Source organism: Hakea prostrata, chromosome 1 (assembly GCF_041222555.1).
Source record: "Hakea prostrata isolate BN-2017 chromosome 1, UWA_Hpros_2, whole genome shotgun sequence".
NCBI classification, from domain to species: domain Eukaryota; kingdom Viridiplantae; phylum Streptophyta; class Magnoliopsida; order Proteales; family Proteaceae; genus Hakea; species Hakea prostrata.
Window position 1 is genome coordinate 26,936,383 of NC_142600.1, and position 16,711 is coordinate 26,953,093.

Below are 16,711 nucleotides of genomic sequence, written 5' to 3' on the forward strand. Positions count from 1 at the left end.
ATAAAGAAAAAATTACCATCATTCTAGTAAGAGTTACCGACTGTTACTACATTTCAACTTTTGGGTTGAGAATGCACTAGTTCCCTTACAATTTGCAATTACCGCGAAATATTCAACTTTGAAAGTGCCATCATCTTTGGGTTAATGGTACTTCTAAGTCATCATATTCCTTTAAAACATGTGCATTATCATACTTTAATGATGACACTTTTGGGTGAACATCATCAAATTTACTGCAGTAATTATATATACCATGGATCACAAAATATCAAGATAAAAATTATATTTTACCACTTTGGTGGATTCCATATAATTCTATCATGACATTATATAATCCTTTTTGCAGTAATTTAAAAAGAGATTATTTCAATAATGCAAAGAAAATGCACAATCAACACTGAAATAAAAAAAACTTTAATGGAGAAACCAAAACACGAAACCAACTAGAGATTGTTGATGTACAATAATTGCTATCCGATCACAAAAAATTAAATGTTAAATTTCAAAAGTTTCCAAAGAAACGATAAACCCAGTTTCCAAAGAGTTAAATTTCAAAAGTTAAATGTACAAAAGTTAAATAATCACGCCACCTTTTTAGGGTAACAATAAACCCAGTTTCCAAAGAAACGATTATTATGAAATTTAAAATTCTAAAGTTGAAAAGTACAGTCAGCTTTTTAGGTAACTATAAACCCAATTTCCAATGAAAGTATTCTTTTGAAATTTAAAAATTCTAAAGGTCAAATATACTTCCAGCTTTTTAGGTAACAACCCACGAGTCGCCTTAGGCCGAGCGCTTCCCCCGTGAAAGAAGGGGTGGCATGGTATTCCACGAGGAAGGTTTTAAAAAATAAAATAAAAATCGTGGCGTACGATTATTGTGCAATAGGCGCAAAGTAGCAATCTGGGTCTTCAATGGTCGCTTTGCTGCTCTAGATTTGCAGGCATGGTGATTGAGTGGCCCGACATTTAACAATCACGCAACCCAATTTCCATATATGTCAGAAGCAACTAGCAAGAGAACAAAAAAGTGAAAAACAGTCACGCTTCATCTCATGGGTTGCAGTACCATGGGTAAAAATCCACTGAAGTGGGAATCTTTAACCGGATGAACAGGAAAGCCCAAAGGCTGTTCCCGTCCCTGTCAGGGGAGATGTCAACCGCCTCTCCTTTTAACAGGAAAATCCATTGTGAGAACATCAAGACAAAGATAAAGAAATCGATTTCTTTGTCATTATCTCTCTACACGGAAGCGTGATTCTCCAAACCAAAAACGTATTTGAGGAACGTATAAAAAGAGACAGATGCATGAACTAAGGTTTCAAGTAACACATGCAAATCTAGGGTTTCAATTAAAACATGGATCTTCCTTTTGGATCTGTAGTGCTAAAACAAATCAACATAACACTCAGCTAATTATACTATAGAAATAAAAAATTCATAACCTTAAATTATTATAGAAAAAAAAATGGCTTTGATACAAAAAATGGCTTTGATACCAATTGTTGGATCAACCAGGATCTGTATTGTTCCTATAATAATGAAAGTATAATTATGAATATAATCACGGAAGCGTTACTTGTAGTGTGTTATTGTTGTAGATCCTCCCTTTGCTCTCCCTTGAATCTTCCATAGCCTTTCACCTTTTTAGAATCCTTCGTTTGAGTGTTTTGTGGAAACAACCTCAAACCCAAAATATATCGTGTGACGGCTACGGGGACCCAAGAAACTATTTATAAAATAAAACCCTAACCTTTAACCACTCCCACAATAGTAAAGGTCAGTAATACCCCTGAATGAATATGGGCCAAGATAAATGGACTAGTGTTAGTTAAGCCCACAAAAACCCAACATGCCAATGGTCTCTCTCTCCTATTGAAAACCTTCCTTCCAGCATAAGAGCACAAGAAGATTCTTTTGACAGTGAGTTGAAGGGTTAAGTGAATCTTTCATATTTATAGAAGTTAAATATTCAATAACAAACCCATTTTAGAGAATTGTCGCACCCGTAGGTCAGGAGGTCTGATCAGATTGATATCATGGTTAGAGGACCCTATTGTGTGGTCCTTGTATGGCGCAAAGAAATGGACAAATCTGGTGGATAGGTTCTCCAGAACAACAAATATTGTTTTCAATAAAAAGGCTAATAAATGTAGCAGCTGCCAGGTTTTAGGGGGAGGATTCTGCTGGGTGTTCAGTCCTCAATATTATACTATTAAACACTTGACAACAATTAAAAACAAATAAATAAAGACTTCTGCTAATCCTGTATGCATAGCCTCCTGCCGTATTATGGCCCATTAATCTTGCTCATTACAAAGTAAATCCACTTGATATATACCCTTGCTTCTATAAGTTTTCAGCACATGATATGATTGATCACATGATTTTGGATTACATACTAATAAGACTACTGTTGTTGGCATGTCAAATTCGAGGGCAGAACAGGTTGAGCATCCGGTCCTGATGACAGAATGTGTATGTAATCCAGTGCAGTCTCGCAGCAAAATGGTAGAACTTCTTTTTGAGACTTACGGGGTACCATCAGTGGGTACGATGTACCGTAAGTTTTGTTTGTCTATCTACATTGGTGTACTGAAGAATCTTTTTGTTATATCTAGGCAATGCTTTAGCTGTACAAATTTTTCTTTCTTTTGTTTCTATATTTTTTTCATATGAGTTTCCCCCTAATTTGTTTCTTTTACATGTAACATCATAGCTTTTGGTGTTGATGCTGCATTCAGCTACAAGTATAACCAAGAACTTGGTCTTTGCAATAATGATGGCCTTGCTGTTTGCTCAGGGTTTTCGACAAGCCATGTTATCCCTGTAAGACTACTGATTTACTACTTATTGGTGAATACCCCAAGCACTGACATTCCAAAACTCTGTGTTTTCCCAGTTTTCTCTCCCTTTGTTGCAATCTTCTTCTCTCTTCCCCCACTCCTAGACGGGGTAAGATAATAGACTTTTAAGTGAAGTACTGTTAGGTTTTTTATTAAAATCTATATTATCTATATATTAAGTTTCAAAATTAGTTTTTGCATTTCTTTTATTTAATTGTTTTGTTTGTGTGTGGGACCCTTGAGGTAAGGGTGGTAATGAGGCACCATGAGTAAAGGAGGCCCTTCATGACCTTGGTTAAAGGAGGCCCTTCATGACTTTGGTTATGAGGCTCTTCATGACATTGGTCATGGGTCTTAAAGGTCTTGATCATGGTGATGAGGTGGGCTAACTTGAATGGTGGAATTACTCAAATTCTAACTCTTGACCTTTATTTCTCATTTCAACTTCATGATCATTCATGGCCATTACCATGAGTGGGGGTTAAGGTCTTTGAATGGGTTAAAGCCTATTCATTCCAAAGAAGTGAATATGAGAGTTACTTCCCCAAGTAGTGGGGATGTTAGGTCAAGGGGGTTTATTCACATTAGTGGAGAAGGACAAACCATTGATTCTCCATTAGTGGAGAATTGATTCTCCCCTTGTGAGGAGGTGTGGTTTGGGCCTATATAAACCCAACCCTTCATTGCATATTGTGTGCTATTGTGACACTCATCACTCACATTATTTGTTTTACAAAGTTCATTTCTTTCTTGAGTTGTCTAAGTGTTGTGCTCTAGCTTTTGGCTCCTTGAAGGGACTAGAAGAACTACCTCATCTTCTAATTGGAGGTTGCTTTATCTTGGAGGTGGTGGTGCGAAGAACCCTTGGTAGTAGGGAGCATCAATTACCTTAAAGACAGCATCAATGTGTGACTCAACCTCATCAATCAGTGGTTCGTTCGGTTGTTACTTCAAGCTCTTCAAATTTGCTAAAGATCTTCATCTCTCAATTGTATTGCAATTTCACTTTTATATGTTTGAAGAATTTGTAATACAATTACCCCAACAAGTACCTATATTTTATTGTGCTTTGTGATAGTTGAAATCTCTACTGACTTTGAATCAGTAATTAGGAACTTCACACCGTGTGGAGCCTGAAGAGAACTGTATTTCATCAAGATAAGATATAATGGCTGACAATGATTGTTAATTGCATTAGGAGTGTAGGAAGAAATCACAAAAATTTGTATACATATGAGGGTTCCAGGCTGTGTTACTAGGTGAGAACCTGGGAGTGATTGCGTTTCGTGTGACTGGTTTCTATTTGATACGTGCTAAGTAGAGAAACCAATTTTCAAGTGTATTGTAAATCAGTCAGGTTTTAAGAGTTATGGAATATGGAGGAACACAAAAGGGCAATTCCTTTCTGATCTCTGTAAAAATTATTTGCGGTCACTATATAATTCTTGTCTTTATATCTTATTATTATTATTATTATTATTATTATTATTATTATTATTATTATTATTATTATTATTGTTGTTGTTGTTGTTATTGTTGGTGGTACTGATTCTTTCTGGGATCAACACCAATAAATTTTTGGGGGGTCAGCCGCATCAATCGCTTCAAGATGACTTGACTTGTATCTGTTTGATCTGTGTACCGTGTACTAGTGTACCTGGGATTATCACCTTGGTCGATTGTCATTGTAAATAAGTAGTTTGTGTATTTTGGGGGATTACCCCTTGCTTGAAGTACCTTCCTTAGGCAATAAGATAAGGGGCGATCAGAAGGTCTCAATAGGTCAAGTTCTAACTACACCAGCTCTGGAGGAGCCCTTTTGGTAGTTCTGGCATTTGCCTACAGTATTTACTATTAGTCTACGTATCTATTTTGTTCTGGGTAGTAATTAAGTAAGATTGACACCCTAATGCCCTTTGGGGGCTGAGTCATCCTTTCATTGAGGATTTTTGGGGAACCTGATCTTTTGGTAATTACTTATCCACCATCTTTGTTGTAGTACCTTCTCATTACACAAACATGCACAAATGCAATGGGAGCCAAAAACCCTAGGGATATGGATAATTTTCTCATCACTTATGTTGCTACTATGTTCAGTTTGTAGGTGGCGAGCCTGTTTTGGAAGCATGCTGCAGAACTAATGTCGGTGGTTACCATGTCACTGATTACTTGAAACAACTTTTGTCACTTAAGTACCCACACCACATGTAAGCAGGGCCGTTTCTCTGTTTTGTTTATACTGAATGTTATTGCTAAGCTAGAATATTTCAGGTTTTAAAATTTTGTTTCCCTTCTCTACTTTTATTCTTCTGGACTGAAGTTTAAGTGGTAAAAGTACATGACAGAGAGGGGAGAAGGAAGCTGAAGACAAAACAAGGCGTTGGCAGCTTCCTTGGGTGCCTCCAATTGAAGAACAACCATCAGAATTGAAGAAGAAATTGCAAGAAAAGCAGCTATAAAAGAGAAACAAGGTCAGCGGCTGAGAGAAATGGCAGCTGCAAAAAGATATTCTAGAATTACAGAATTGGAAAATGAATTGCAGGGTCTGGAGTTTCTTTTGCAGCAGCTGGAAAACGTGGAAAAGGATGATGTTCCCTCATTCCTGGCCGAGACTGGCTATGGGTCCAAGCAGGAAATTGAGTCTGCTGCTGTTAAGGTAACACAATCTCTAAGAAAGGCAAAGGGAGAGCAAGTTGAAGTTGAGGAAAAATTGGAGTCTTCAAATGCCGAGAAGTTTCCTCTTGTCAATGTTCCGGACAATATGCTGTCTCCAGAGCAGGTATGCTCTTTTGATAAATAGCTGTGATTGTTCTTCTGTTGCCATGGTTTTGTGGTTATATTTGATGGAACTTGCTTAGGAGAATGCCATTTCATAGGGAAGATACAATTGGAACAAGATTTTCTTTCACTTCAAAAGTTGTTCAAATACAGCTTTGGGCTTATGGTCAGAGGCTTGACTGTTTGCTCCAGGCTGTCCAAATTTTTGTCACAGTAATGCAGAAATTGACGAGATAGTATTTAGTTTACCCAGAAACGATTAAAGTGCAATGGTGAGGCCTCATTTCAGTTTGTGGTGGTGTTGGGATTCTGAGAATTGAAGTTACGTACTCAATGCCTTGTATACATCATATTCATTATGCAGTACTCAAAAGAGAAGAAAAAAGATATAAACATCTAATAGGATATTTTCACATTTTGTCCATGGTTCATTCAAGTTTTTGCTTGCATCTTCCATCTCTCTAGCTCTGACCGTAAACTATACTGTTTCTCATCTTAATGTGGCCTTGCTTTTTGTTGTCAGTGCTGACATTTATAGTTCACTCAACTCAATTTTTATTCATTTGGCAGCTGAAGGAGAAGAAGAAGCAATTATTTCTTAAAACCACATCTGAAGGGCGGCAGCGAGCAAAACAGAAACGCTTTGAGGAGGAACAACAATGAGAAAGGCAAAATCAACTGGATGAGGAAAAGCGTTTGTATGTCATATCATGCTATGTTTTAATGGCTTCATACTTTAATAAGCAGATAGCTGACTGGATTCCTGATCTTTCAGTAAGAAATGGTCATATTATCTTCTGCTGAATTTGACTGCATACTTGCAAATGAGGGGCCTGGCTTTATCCATGAGAATCACGGATTTTGTGGGTTGGGGTACAGCTGCGTACAAAATGGGGACTTTGGTCAGAGGTAAGTATTCTTCTAAAATTTCTCCACCACACAATCGGGGAAGAGTTGAACTTTTACACATTCATATTTCCTTTTATAGAAGTGTGACTTCTAATGGATCTTGCATGGATTTTGCATGGCTCCAGTTTTATTATGTAATGAAAAAACGTTAAAAAAGCATAAATTTTGAATAAAACTAAAAAATCAGTGTTGCAGGCGGAAAAATTGAATTTTGTATTTGTGACAGCCAATGAAATTAAGGCTTGTGCCACGAACAGGACATCTAGCGTGAATGGATGTTGAGGATTTGAATCGCAACCAATGAGTTCATTTAGGTATTTGGGTTCGCAAGACCTACAATTGTCATGCTGCCCGTGATTCTAGGAAAGCCAACCTCTACGTGGCACAATAGATCTCCAAATTAAAGATTGTGCCATTTTCAAACCTATGACCATATTTTTGTATTCAGAAGAATCCAACAATGACAAGGTAGACAACGACTCTGACATTGCCACTTGGCCCCAAAGACCACATTCTCGTTCTGCATCAGGTGTCATTTGGGGACTAGCGGGAATAAAGAAAATCGTGATACATATTACCTTATGGTTTAATTTTTAATTATAAATTTATAGAAATTTAGTCAAGGTTGATTTATAATTTCGATTACTTATTTGTTTCCAGCTATAATAATTTTACATAATTTCAACTACATCTTTGTTTTGAATTAATTTCAATGGCATTTATAAGAATTTCAATCAAGTTTTTATTTTTATATTTATTTTAATAATAACAATTATATTAGAAAGAGATACAAATATTATCTTGTCATTTGATTTCTAATTATAAATTTTAACTTTTGCCAATGATGGGTTATTCAAGCGGTTAAAGACCCACCCTCCAACGGGAGGTCTTGTGGGAGGTCTTGGGTTCGCACTCACTAGATATTAGTAATTTAATTCTCACCCCATAGTAACAAGCTACATTTCCTTTAAAAAAAAAAAAAAAATTTAACCTTTATAATTTCAATTACATATTTGTTTTAAACTATAATTTCAATTATATATATTTTTTTCAATTATAAATAACTTTACAATATAAACTCTCTTATTCTGTTGTGTTTTGAATTTTAAGATAAAATTCACATTTGGTTAGGTTTGTATTTAGAATTTAAATTTGATTTAGTGTCTTAAAAATATATGCTCTCTCACATCAACCACAAACAAAAATAAATAATTAATAAGGAAAGCAGTAATAAACTTTCACTCTTACTCATAAATGTTCAACATTTAAAAGGAAAAAAGACAAGAAAAGTGAAAGTGTCAAATAAATAAATCAAAAGAGAAAGGAAAAAATAAACAAAAAAGAGACAGAAATAAGAATATTTGATTGTGATCCGCTAGTGAAAATTTAAGAGAAAATTTAAGTTTCTTCGAATTTTAGGAAAGAGGGGAGAGAAGATGAGAGAATAAATAAGGAAAAATCTAGAAATCATGAGTTAGTTTTTAATTGAGAGTTAATTGTTTTGTCCTTAAAAATTAGACTTTAATTATAATCGGAAAAAAAAAAAAAAAAATGTATATCCTTCATCTTTATCTTTAAATTTGTTTTCAGTATTACTAAAAAAAAACTATTGAAATTTAAAACCCCAAATGTAGTTCTAGCCCTGCTTAATAACCAGGAGATAATCAGAAAAAGATTACAATGGCAGCGACTTACAACTTGTAGTCCATAAGGTAATAGTCAGTTAGCTTATTCAACTCCTATAGCTAGCACACTAGCACAGGTCAATTATGCTCATTTTCTCGTTTCTCGTTTACTTAAATGCTACTCACAAAAGCAAGGCTTTGGATCTTCTGCACTCTTAAGGCTGTAAGGCCAAACCGGAGGATTTGGATCCCGAGCACTGGATGGGCATTTGTATTGAGGTGATGACCTGAGAATCTTAAGGCTGTATAAGAGGATAAATATTGAACCTCGTATGTGAATCAGCCAAAGTATTAAGGGCTTGTTTGATTACATGAATCCAGAGATTTCAAATCTTTGGATTCATGAATCTGAGATTTATACATGTTTGGTTGTGAAAATCTCTAGATTCATGAAATCTAGAGATTCATGAAATCTAGAGATTCATCTTTTTACACTAAAAACGTGAATCTGTAGATTTATGGGTATGCGGTGAAATTCAGAGATTTCATTTGCGATTTTACAAAAATCACGCTGACTAATAGTTTTTTAGGATGAATTCACAGATTTCATTCTACAACCAAACAGTTAATTTTATGAGTTATGACTCCATAGATTTGAAATCTTCAGACTTATGTAACCAAACAGGCCCTAAATGAATCAATCCCCCTAATGATCTGCAATGTCTTCCCTCGATCATTCCTAAAACTATTTAATAGCTAATGAAAGGAATGTGATCATCAAAAGGGAAATTCTAATCACATGCAGTGGGATCCTCCTCCCCTCAATAAGTCCTGTGAACACTTAGGGTTTCCCCCCTACATTTAGTGGACAACTGTTTACATATATAATTTAAATATAAAATGCGATTTTATCCTTGGCCCCAAGAAGATTCAAACTCTTCATCTCATTCTTTGGAGGCACAAACACACTAAGGACTTGTTTGGTAATTTGAATCGAAGATTTATACCTGTTTGGTTGTAAAGCATCCATAGATTCATGAAATCCGGGGATTTCACTTTTTTGCCTAAAAAATGTGAATTATAAAAGTCATTCTTGGGTATTGGATGAAATCCATGGATTCTACCATTAAAAAAGTGGATTTATGGGGAATAACCCAATGGAACTTTATGAACTTCAATAGATTTGAAGCTAACCAAACAATTAATTTTTTGAACCATCAATCCATGGATTTGAAATCTCATTTCCTTTCAAATCCCTGGATTTGAAATCTCATTTCCTTTCAAATCCCTGGATTCAGGCTGTAAAGTAACTATCATATACAAAGAATCCACCCACAAGCATTCCTATGATCGTTCAAGATTTCTTTCTATTTTAAGATCGTAACCATATACAATGGATTCTCCCCTCAACCATTCTTATGATCACTTAAGATTTCAAGGATTAATTGTGACTTTTTACCAAAAGAAAGAAGAAAAAAAAGGTTGTGACTAGATACAGTGGATTCTCTCCTCAACCATTCCTACGATCACTCATGATCTCATTCTATTTAAGGGTTGTAACCATTCATACCATGTAATAAGGGTGTTCACTTCACTCCTCAATCAATCCTAAGATCACCCCAAGAACTCATCTGAGAGCTGTGACCACACAACAGAAAGTTGTTCTGAAAAACTACCCTCTGGCCCATGGACATCAGTAGGTTATTCTACAACCGATCGAACCAAGTTAGAGCTTGATGTGCTTCTATCCACACTCTTTTTCTCTCGTATGTGCCTGGTTTGTGTTGGCTGGTTAAGCTAATAATAAGGGTATTTGGCATTTCGAGATAAGGAGTGAAAGTAGTTTGAATTTGGATGGATGAGGGACCAAATGAGAATGAGTGGTTAAAACGCCTTTTTCCCTCTGGCCCAGGTGGTTCAGTTAAAATTCTGAATCATCCAAAACTCAAAACGCAACGTGTCAAGGACTACTGAGTACTGACTGTGGACTGGAGGTCTCTCTCTCTTCCCCTCCCATTTCGTTGTTTTCTCTTCTTTTACTCTTCAGAGTTCGGGAAACAACCAGTCTCTTTGAAGCTATTTTCTTTCCTATTTTTGACATAAAAGGCAAGCGAAAGTGTTACCAAAATCAACATAAACACGTCCCTCTCCTCTACACCACATCATAACAAAATTCGTTTTTCATATTAATCTTCTTCCTGCTCCCTCCTATTTATAGATCCCAATTCTGTTGGAACAACAACAAAACAACCAACTTAGCCTAATTTCTACTCTCCGGTTGGCTCCTGCTTAATATAAATCCCCAGCCACACCTCTACCCAACACCCCCACTCATTCTTGCTTCCTTGGCTGTAACCCCGGCCAACCGATGCAACCCTTCTTTCCATCTTCTGCAGCTATTCTTCTCTCATCCTTTTTCTTGCTTTTTTCCTTTCTTTGCTTATTCTTCTTCTTCCTCCAATGGCGTATGCGTCAGAACCAACCCCACTACAACCTCCTCCCTCCTGGTTCCCTGGGTTGGCCTTACATCGGCGAGACTCTGAAGCTCTACACTGAAAGCCCCAACACCTTTTTCTCTTCCAGGCATAACCGGTACATCCCCTCTCTCTGTCTCTCTCTCTCTAGATATGTACAGATGGCAAAACATTTTGTGGGCAGTTTTTACTGTTGAGAATCCCAAGGGTGATCTAATTCATGGATTTGTTTGTACTGTGTGATTGTGACAATTCTAATCATTGCGTATCTAATTAGTATTGGTTATCTGTCAAATTAATTTCATACTGAAAATTAATTATCCTCTCGTCTATTTTAATGAATAATCTCAGTAGTTCAAGATTTTTGAAAACTTTATTTTGCCACTGGACCAATTTCAACAGCACCATATATACTTGCTTTGTAATACGAATAGATGGACTATCCTTGTAAAACCTATTCGATTTACTGATGCATTGCATATTTATATGCTGTAGGTATGGAGATATATTTAAGACCCATATACTAGGATGTCCCAGCGTGATGATTTCCAGACCTGAAGCTATAAAGACTGTGCTTGTGAGTCAAGCCCATTTGTTCAAACCAACTTACCCACCAAGTAAAGAGAAGCTGATTGGTCCTGAGGCTGTTTTCTTCCACCAGGGAGAATATCACTCCATGCTAAAGAAACTGATTCAGTCCTCCTTTCTTCCGAATGCAATCAGAGGACTAGTCCCTGAGATCGAGCAAATTGTACTCAACTTCCTTCCTTCATGGGAGAACTCCACCATCAATACACTCGAAAAAATGAAGAAGGTATGTCAAATGTCATGTCCTTGTACATATTCATCTTTCTCTCTACAACAGACGTCTAATTTCCCTTGAATTTTCTATAAAGTTTGCTTTTGAGGTGGCAATGTTCTCTGTCTTCGGCGGTGGTTCGGACATTGACAAGGACAGGATCAAACATCTATACCTCTGCTTGGAGTCAGGTTACAATTCCATGCCACTCAATCTCCCTGGGACTCTCTACCGCAAATCAGTCGAGGTAATTAATTATTCTTGTTCACACATTTGATATTAAAAACTTCAAATTCTAAACGACGGTTCATGCTATATGAATCAGGCAAGAACTCTACTGAATGAGGCCTTGCGAGAGGTAATCCAAAACAGAAGGGAAAGAGTTGATCAAGACCAAGGAGGGGGCTTATTGGGAACATTTTTGAGGTATAAAGATGACCAACTTAACCATCTAAGTGACTCGCAAATCTCTGATAATATCATTGGAGTTATATTCGCTGCCCACGATACAACTGCTAGTGCTCTCACTTGGATAATCAAATATTTGCATGATCATGAAGATCTTCTAGACGTTGTTACTGTGAGTAAATTTACTTGTGATTCCTTCTTGTTTTTTCTCTTTTCTCTTTTTTGTCCATGTTGTCTGTGATTGATATGAAATGGGGTTGTTGCAGAGGGAACAAGAAGGAATACGGAGAGAAATAAATGAAGAACAACGTGAACTTACATGGGATGATACAAGGAGGATGCCATTAACCAGCAGGGTATCATTTCATTGCTGATTCAATTAGTTTACCATGTTTTTTTGGCTCCCTTGCCTGTATTTTCCTTGCCAGGAGGAAGGAAACTTGCTGTCTTTTATTTTCAAGAAAATTTTTTAAACAAGTAGGGTTGCAATTTGCAGTTAATTCAAGAAACCTTACGGAGAGCAAGCATTATATCGTTCACATTCAGAGAAGCAGTTGAAGACGTAGAGCTTGACGGGTTCATAATCCCTAAGGGATGGAAGGTTCTTCCCCTCTTTCGAATTATGCATCACTATCCTGATTTCTTCCCTCAGCCTGAGAAATTCGACCCTTCGAGATTCCAGGTGAACATTTATCTTTCTCTCTCTGATACACATGCACAGAAAAAGTCGTCAGAGAGGCAAGTCGTTCTGGAACTACTGTACAAAAAAAATTCCATCTTCCAATATTTCATGGTGGATATAGATACACGAATCTAAAGCTTATATGGTGTCATAAGTGGGTTAATTCTGCAACCCATGAATTTTTTTTTTTTTAATTTTTAATTTTTTCAAATGTAAAACCCATGAAAGCTCTGAAAAAGAGTAAGTACTATACGGACCTTGCTAGGAAGGGGCGCTGCTCCGAGCAGCTGAACTCGAAATCAAATCTCGACGGTCAGCTGTTCGGAGAAGCTCCGCTCCCTAGCAGTTTGTGTACTATACTGGTTTCCCAGAAAAAAGTAAGTACTGGAATTTCGGTTTCACTTGTCGAGGCAGCAGGAGTCAAGTTGAATACCTGAAATTGTGTAAAGAGTCGAATCTATAACAGCACGTTATGTCTGTCATAGTGTTTTAGTAGCATACACCACTTCAGTTTGAGTTTCTTTCTTTGAAGTATCTCTACTTCTTTTCCTCTTCTTTTCTGCTAATTTATTTAACAGATAGTTTTGATTCGAAAGAAAAACAACTGGTTGAGATTAAGTGGGAAATTTGTGTGGTAATGTTTTGCAGGTTCCACCAAAGCCCAACACCTATATGCCGTTTGGTAGCGGAGTTCACTCGTGTCCTGGCAATGAGTTGGCGAAGCTTGAGGCTCTCATCCTTCTCAACCACCTTACGGCCACTTACAGGTATCTCTCTCGCTCTCTCCCTTTCATGTAATTATAGTGTTACATGGAGTAGGGTAAGACTTACTAGGGGAAGAGGACAACAGTGAAAGCCAAGACCTTAATACGATAGGACCACCAAAGAAGTAGCATTAGACAAGTGGCAAGCATACAAGAGGTGAGCAGAGGTCCTGGGGCTCTAATGTGAACCAGTGTCACATTCCTGGGATTTGTGGGTGTGGTACCTCTGTGGTGACTCTGATGATAACATCTCTGAGGCACACAAGCATCCTCTGAGAATCGGATCTCCATTCTCGATTACTAATTTATTCTGGTTTTAGAGTGGGGTTCTGTGATTAGCTAGTGTTCTTTAATTCTCCCATAGATTGTAACCATTTCTCCTCCTAAGTTCAGACTGTTAGTGTTTGATATGATATGATAATTCAGAGATAAATATTGAGAATGAGCCCATTCTTTGTGGGTATTTAACTAAAGGAAATTGATCTACAATGTAGTTCAGAAAGTTCTGTTTTCTTTATTCTGATTGAACTACTTGGCATACAGGTGGAAGGTTGTTGGAGAGAATGAAGGAATCCAATATATTCCATTCCCCGTACCAAAACGAGGTTTACCCATAAAGGTAACTGCGAGGAGCAACAAGAAGGAATTATAATATAAAGAAACAGCTTGTGCTTAATAGAACCTCATGAAGATGGTGGGCAATTTCTCTGTCGTACATCTTATTCACCAAGGGATGATGGCAACCTCATTACATTTTATGTGTGGATTGGTGGTAGCTCGTGAGTTCTTTGGAACTCACCCCTTTTGAGATGTTTCTTTTCAGATATGTATACTAGTTATAGGATCCGTTGAGCAGAAGATACTCTTGTGGAGACTTATAACGTGTTGGCTGTGGAGGTTTATGAGCCACATGATGGATTGTGCGCTTGCATGGAGTGCTCTTATGGAGCCAAGTTTTGCCTTTGGATTTTCCTTGTTGGGATTTGAGATAACATTTTGTATTAGAGTTTAGTTTAGTTATCAAACTTTGCTTAAAAGGTGTAAGTAAACATTGATTCACATTTCCATTCCTTCCTTTTGATAGTTCATATTCTTTATTTATTATATATGACATTTATCTCCCTTGCTCATGATTATTATATTGTGTTGACTGTTTTGATTGTGGCATCATGCCCGTTGATTTTGTGAATGTGAATCACATCTGTGGGTGGTCAAATTAATCTTATACTGTTAGGTGGGGTGTACGTAACACTAACAGTATGGTCCTGCATATCTAGGAGTGTCTTTCGAGTTTTTCACGCCTTTATATGGCTAGAACTCTTCCTATTTCAGGCTCTTATAAATGCACACGCAACTCTAATTGTTCTGTGCCCGATCCACTCTATTAAATGAGCCCCCAAGCCATGGCTAATTGTGATTTCTCCATATCATTGCTTTGAATGTTACTCGTAATCTTGTCATATATATAGGCATATATAAATATATATATATATAAATAATATATATATATATAAATATATATATATATATAAGATTAGAGAAAGACTTAAAGTATGCATGTTTTCAATCCCTCTAATGGTTGAAAACATAGTATATGTACCAGACATTGACCATCAAAGTAGTTGCTTTTTGCACAAGGCTCTTCTTATCAATTCACATAGGCACCTGAAGGCCCAAGTACTTGGCACATGAGTGTGCACTATAATGTGTGCCCTTACTAGGGCTCCATAACTAATACTTAAGCTCCAAGGAGTGAGCTGAATCAAAAACCTTTTGTGTCATAACTTGACCTTTAATTTTGACATTTGTCTTTATTTATTAAAGTTATTTAACTTGAAAAAAAAAAAAAAAAAAACTGAATATATATTAAGAGTACCTTATCATTATGTTAAATTTTTTTTTTTTTGGGGGGGGGGGTGTTGGAGAATTGATAATGAGGCAATTCGTAACAGTTTATGCAAATGAGTGATTTCAGATCTCCATTATATGAAAAATGTGATTGCAGTAAGATTGGATTTAATGAGATGTTTAGACATGAAAGAGGCTTTGAATTATTTAATACCTTCAGGGGTGTTACTCTTATTTCCTGGGCAATTGTTGTAATATTTAATCTGGAATTAAGGAGCAAAACTGAATGAAACTAGATTACAATCTTAAACAAGATCATCAAACTGTTAGATTGAAATCATTTGCTCCTAGCTTATCCTTCCAACCTCTATTTTATTTGTAGAGGAATATGATAAAATGTCTGATTATGATAACCAAAAAATTTTGGTCACAGCCACACTCTTTACAATTTGGTCTCAATCCTTCAAATTTTGGATCACTAATAATCATATTTTGGGAATGCTCCCTTATTTCTCCATGGAAGCATGACCATTTGTCTAAAGTGTGAAATTGTTAGATATCTCTAACTTGAATGGAAATGTCAATTTTTGTTAACCCCATTTTAAGTCTTCTATATCCTTTGCTTTGTAGATTATGCCATCGTCAAGGATTAATAGTAAGCTTAGCTTTCAAATTTGATTCAGTTCAAGTTGGAGCAGTTTGGGGGTAAAAATGGCAGTTTCTAAATTTAGGTGTGAGTGTGTGACTTGTGAGACTGTGAGAGAAACCAATAGGCCCACCGCACTTAACCGTATGGATATATATAAATGCCTTTCTAAAATTTTAGTTAAAAACAAAAATAAAATTGCCATTTATAAAATTTTAGTTAAAAACAAAAATAAAATAAAATAAACCCTTAAAATAAAACCATTTTTGAATATGGCGAGTTAATTATCCCAACTACCCCGACCGGATTCACTAAGGCTGTGTTTGTTTGCTGGAATAAAGGTGGGGTGGAAAAAAATGGGTGGAGAAATTCTTAAAAACAAACAAATTTCTTCTACTTTTATCTTAAATGTGTAGATTGTTTAATTGCTTGGGATGGGAAAGTCAGAGACACGTTTCCTTAAATGTGTGGCAATCCAACTTTCTCACCTCAAGTCTTTTCAAAACCGCACAAAATATGTGAAACTTTGTGAAAAAATGTGAAAAAGTAAAATGTGAGATCACAATCAACATTTTTTCACAAAATCTCTTCATTTCCTATCACTTTCCTTCACCCCATTGCACATGGGGCTCACATATTTTTTTTCCACCCCATCTTTGTAACAAATGCAGTAAAAATGAAATCCCAATTCAGGATGGACCGTACAATAAATAACACTTATGGTCGTCCACTCATCCGTAAAGAGATATAATTTTCTTTTTTTCGATAATAAAACAACGGAGTCAAGGACTCAAAGAGAAACTACAAGGAAGCAACATCACAATCCGCCTGAAGGATCTCCTCCAACCCGTGGGGAACATCCTGAAAGAACATCCAAGAGCACTCCAAATCGAGTGGAAACTTAGACATCCAATCAGCAGCCTTATTAGCAA

At 36.5% G+C, this 16,711-nt stretch overlaps 1 protein-coding gene, 1 long non-coding RNA gene and 1 other non-coding gene across 3 annotated transcripts; 2 read left to right on the forward strand and 1 right to left on the reverse strand.

Moving 5' to 3' along the window:
• Window positions 1–1,062: 1,062 nt before the first annotated feature.
• On the reverse strand, window positions 1,063–1,183 carry LOC149028541 (U6atac minor spliceosomal RNA). Its single transcript, XR_016171362.1, has one exon. It is a non-coding gene; the product is annotated as a U6atac minor spliceosomal RNA (small nuclear RNA).
• A 1,330-nt stretch (window positions 1,184–2,513) lies between these two features.
• Window positions 2,514–5,058, forward strand: LOC149028542 (uncharacterized). The gene is made up of 3 exons (XR_016172331.1): window positions 2,514–2,551; window positions 2,720–2,829; window positions 4,944–5,058. It is a non-coding gene; the product is annotated as an uncharacterized LOC149028542 (long non-coding RNA).
• Window positions 5,059–10,526: 5,468 nt separating this feature from the next.
• On the forward strand, window positions 10,527–14,393 carry LOC149028543 (abscisic acid 8'-hydroxylase 2-like). The gene is made up of 8 exons (XM_089148680.1): window positions 10,527–10,750; window positions 11,128–11,446; window positions 11,529–11,678; window positions 11,757–12,011; window positions 12,106–12,195; window positions 12,336–12,521; window positions 13,170–13,288; window positions 13,829–14,393. The coding sequence occupies exons 1-8, from the start codon at window positions 10,527–10,529 to the stop codon at window positions 13,935–13,937; spliced, it is 1,452 nt and encodes a 483-aa protein (XP_089004806.1). The 3' UTR covers window positions 13,938–14,393.
• Window positions 14,394–16,711: the final 2,318 nt, after the last annotated feature.

Excerpts from the sequence above, each read along its gene's own strand:
- LOC149028543 (XM_089148680.1), top strand. The coding sequence starts at position 10,527 with ATGCAACCCTTCTTTCCATCTTCTGCAGCTATTCTTCTCTCATCCTTT. Across the intron at positions 11,679-11,756 it reads TCTACCGCAAATCAGTCGAG|GCAAGAACTCTACTGAATGA; the intron begins GTAATTAATTAT and ends TATATGAATCAG. Across the intron at positions 12,196-12,335 it reads GGATGCCATTAACCAGCAGG|TTAATTCAAGAAACCTTACG; the intron begins GTATCATTTCAT and ends TGCAATTTGCAG.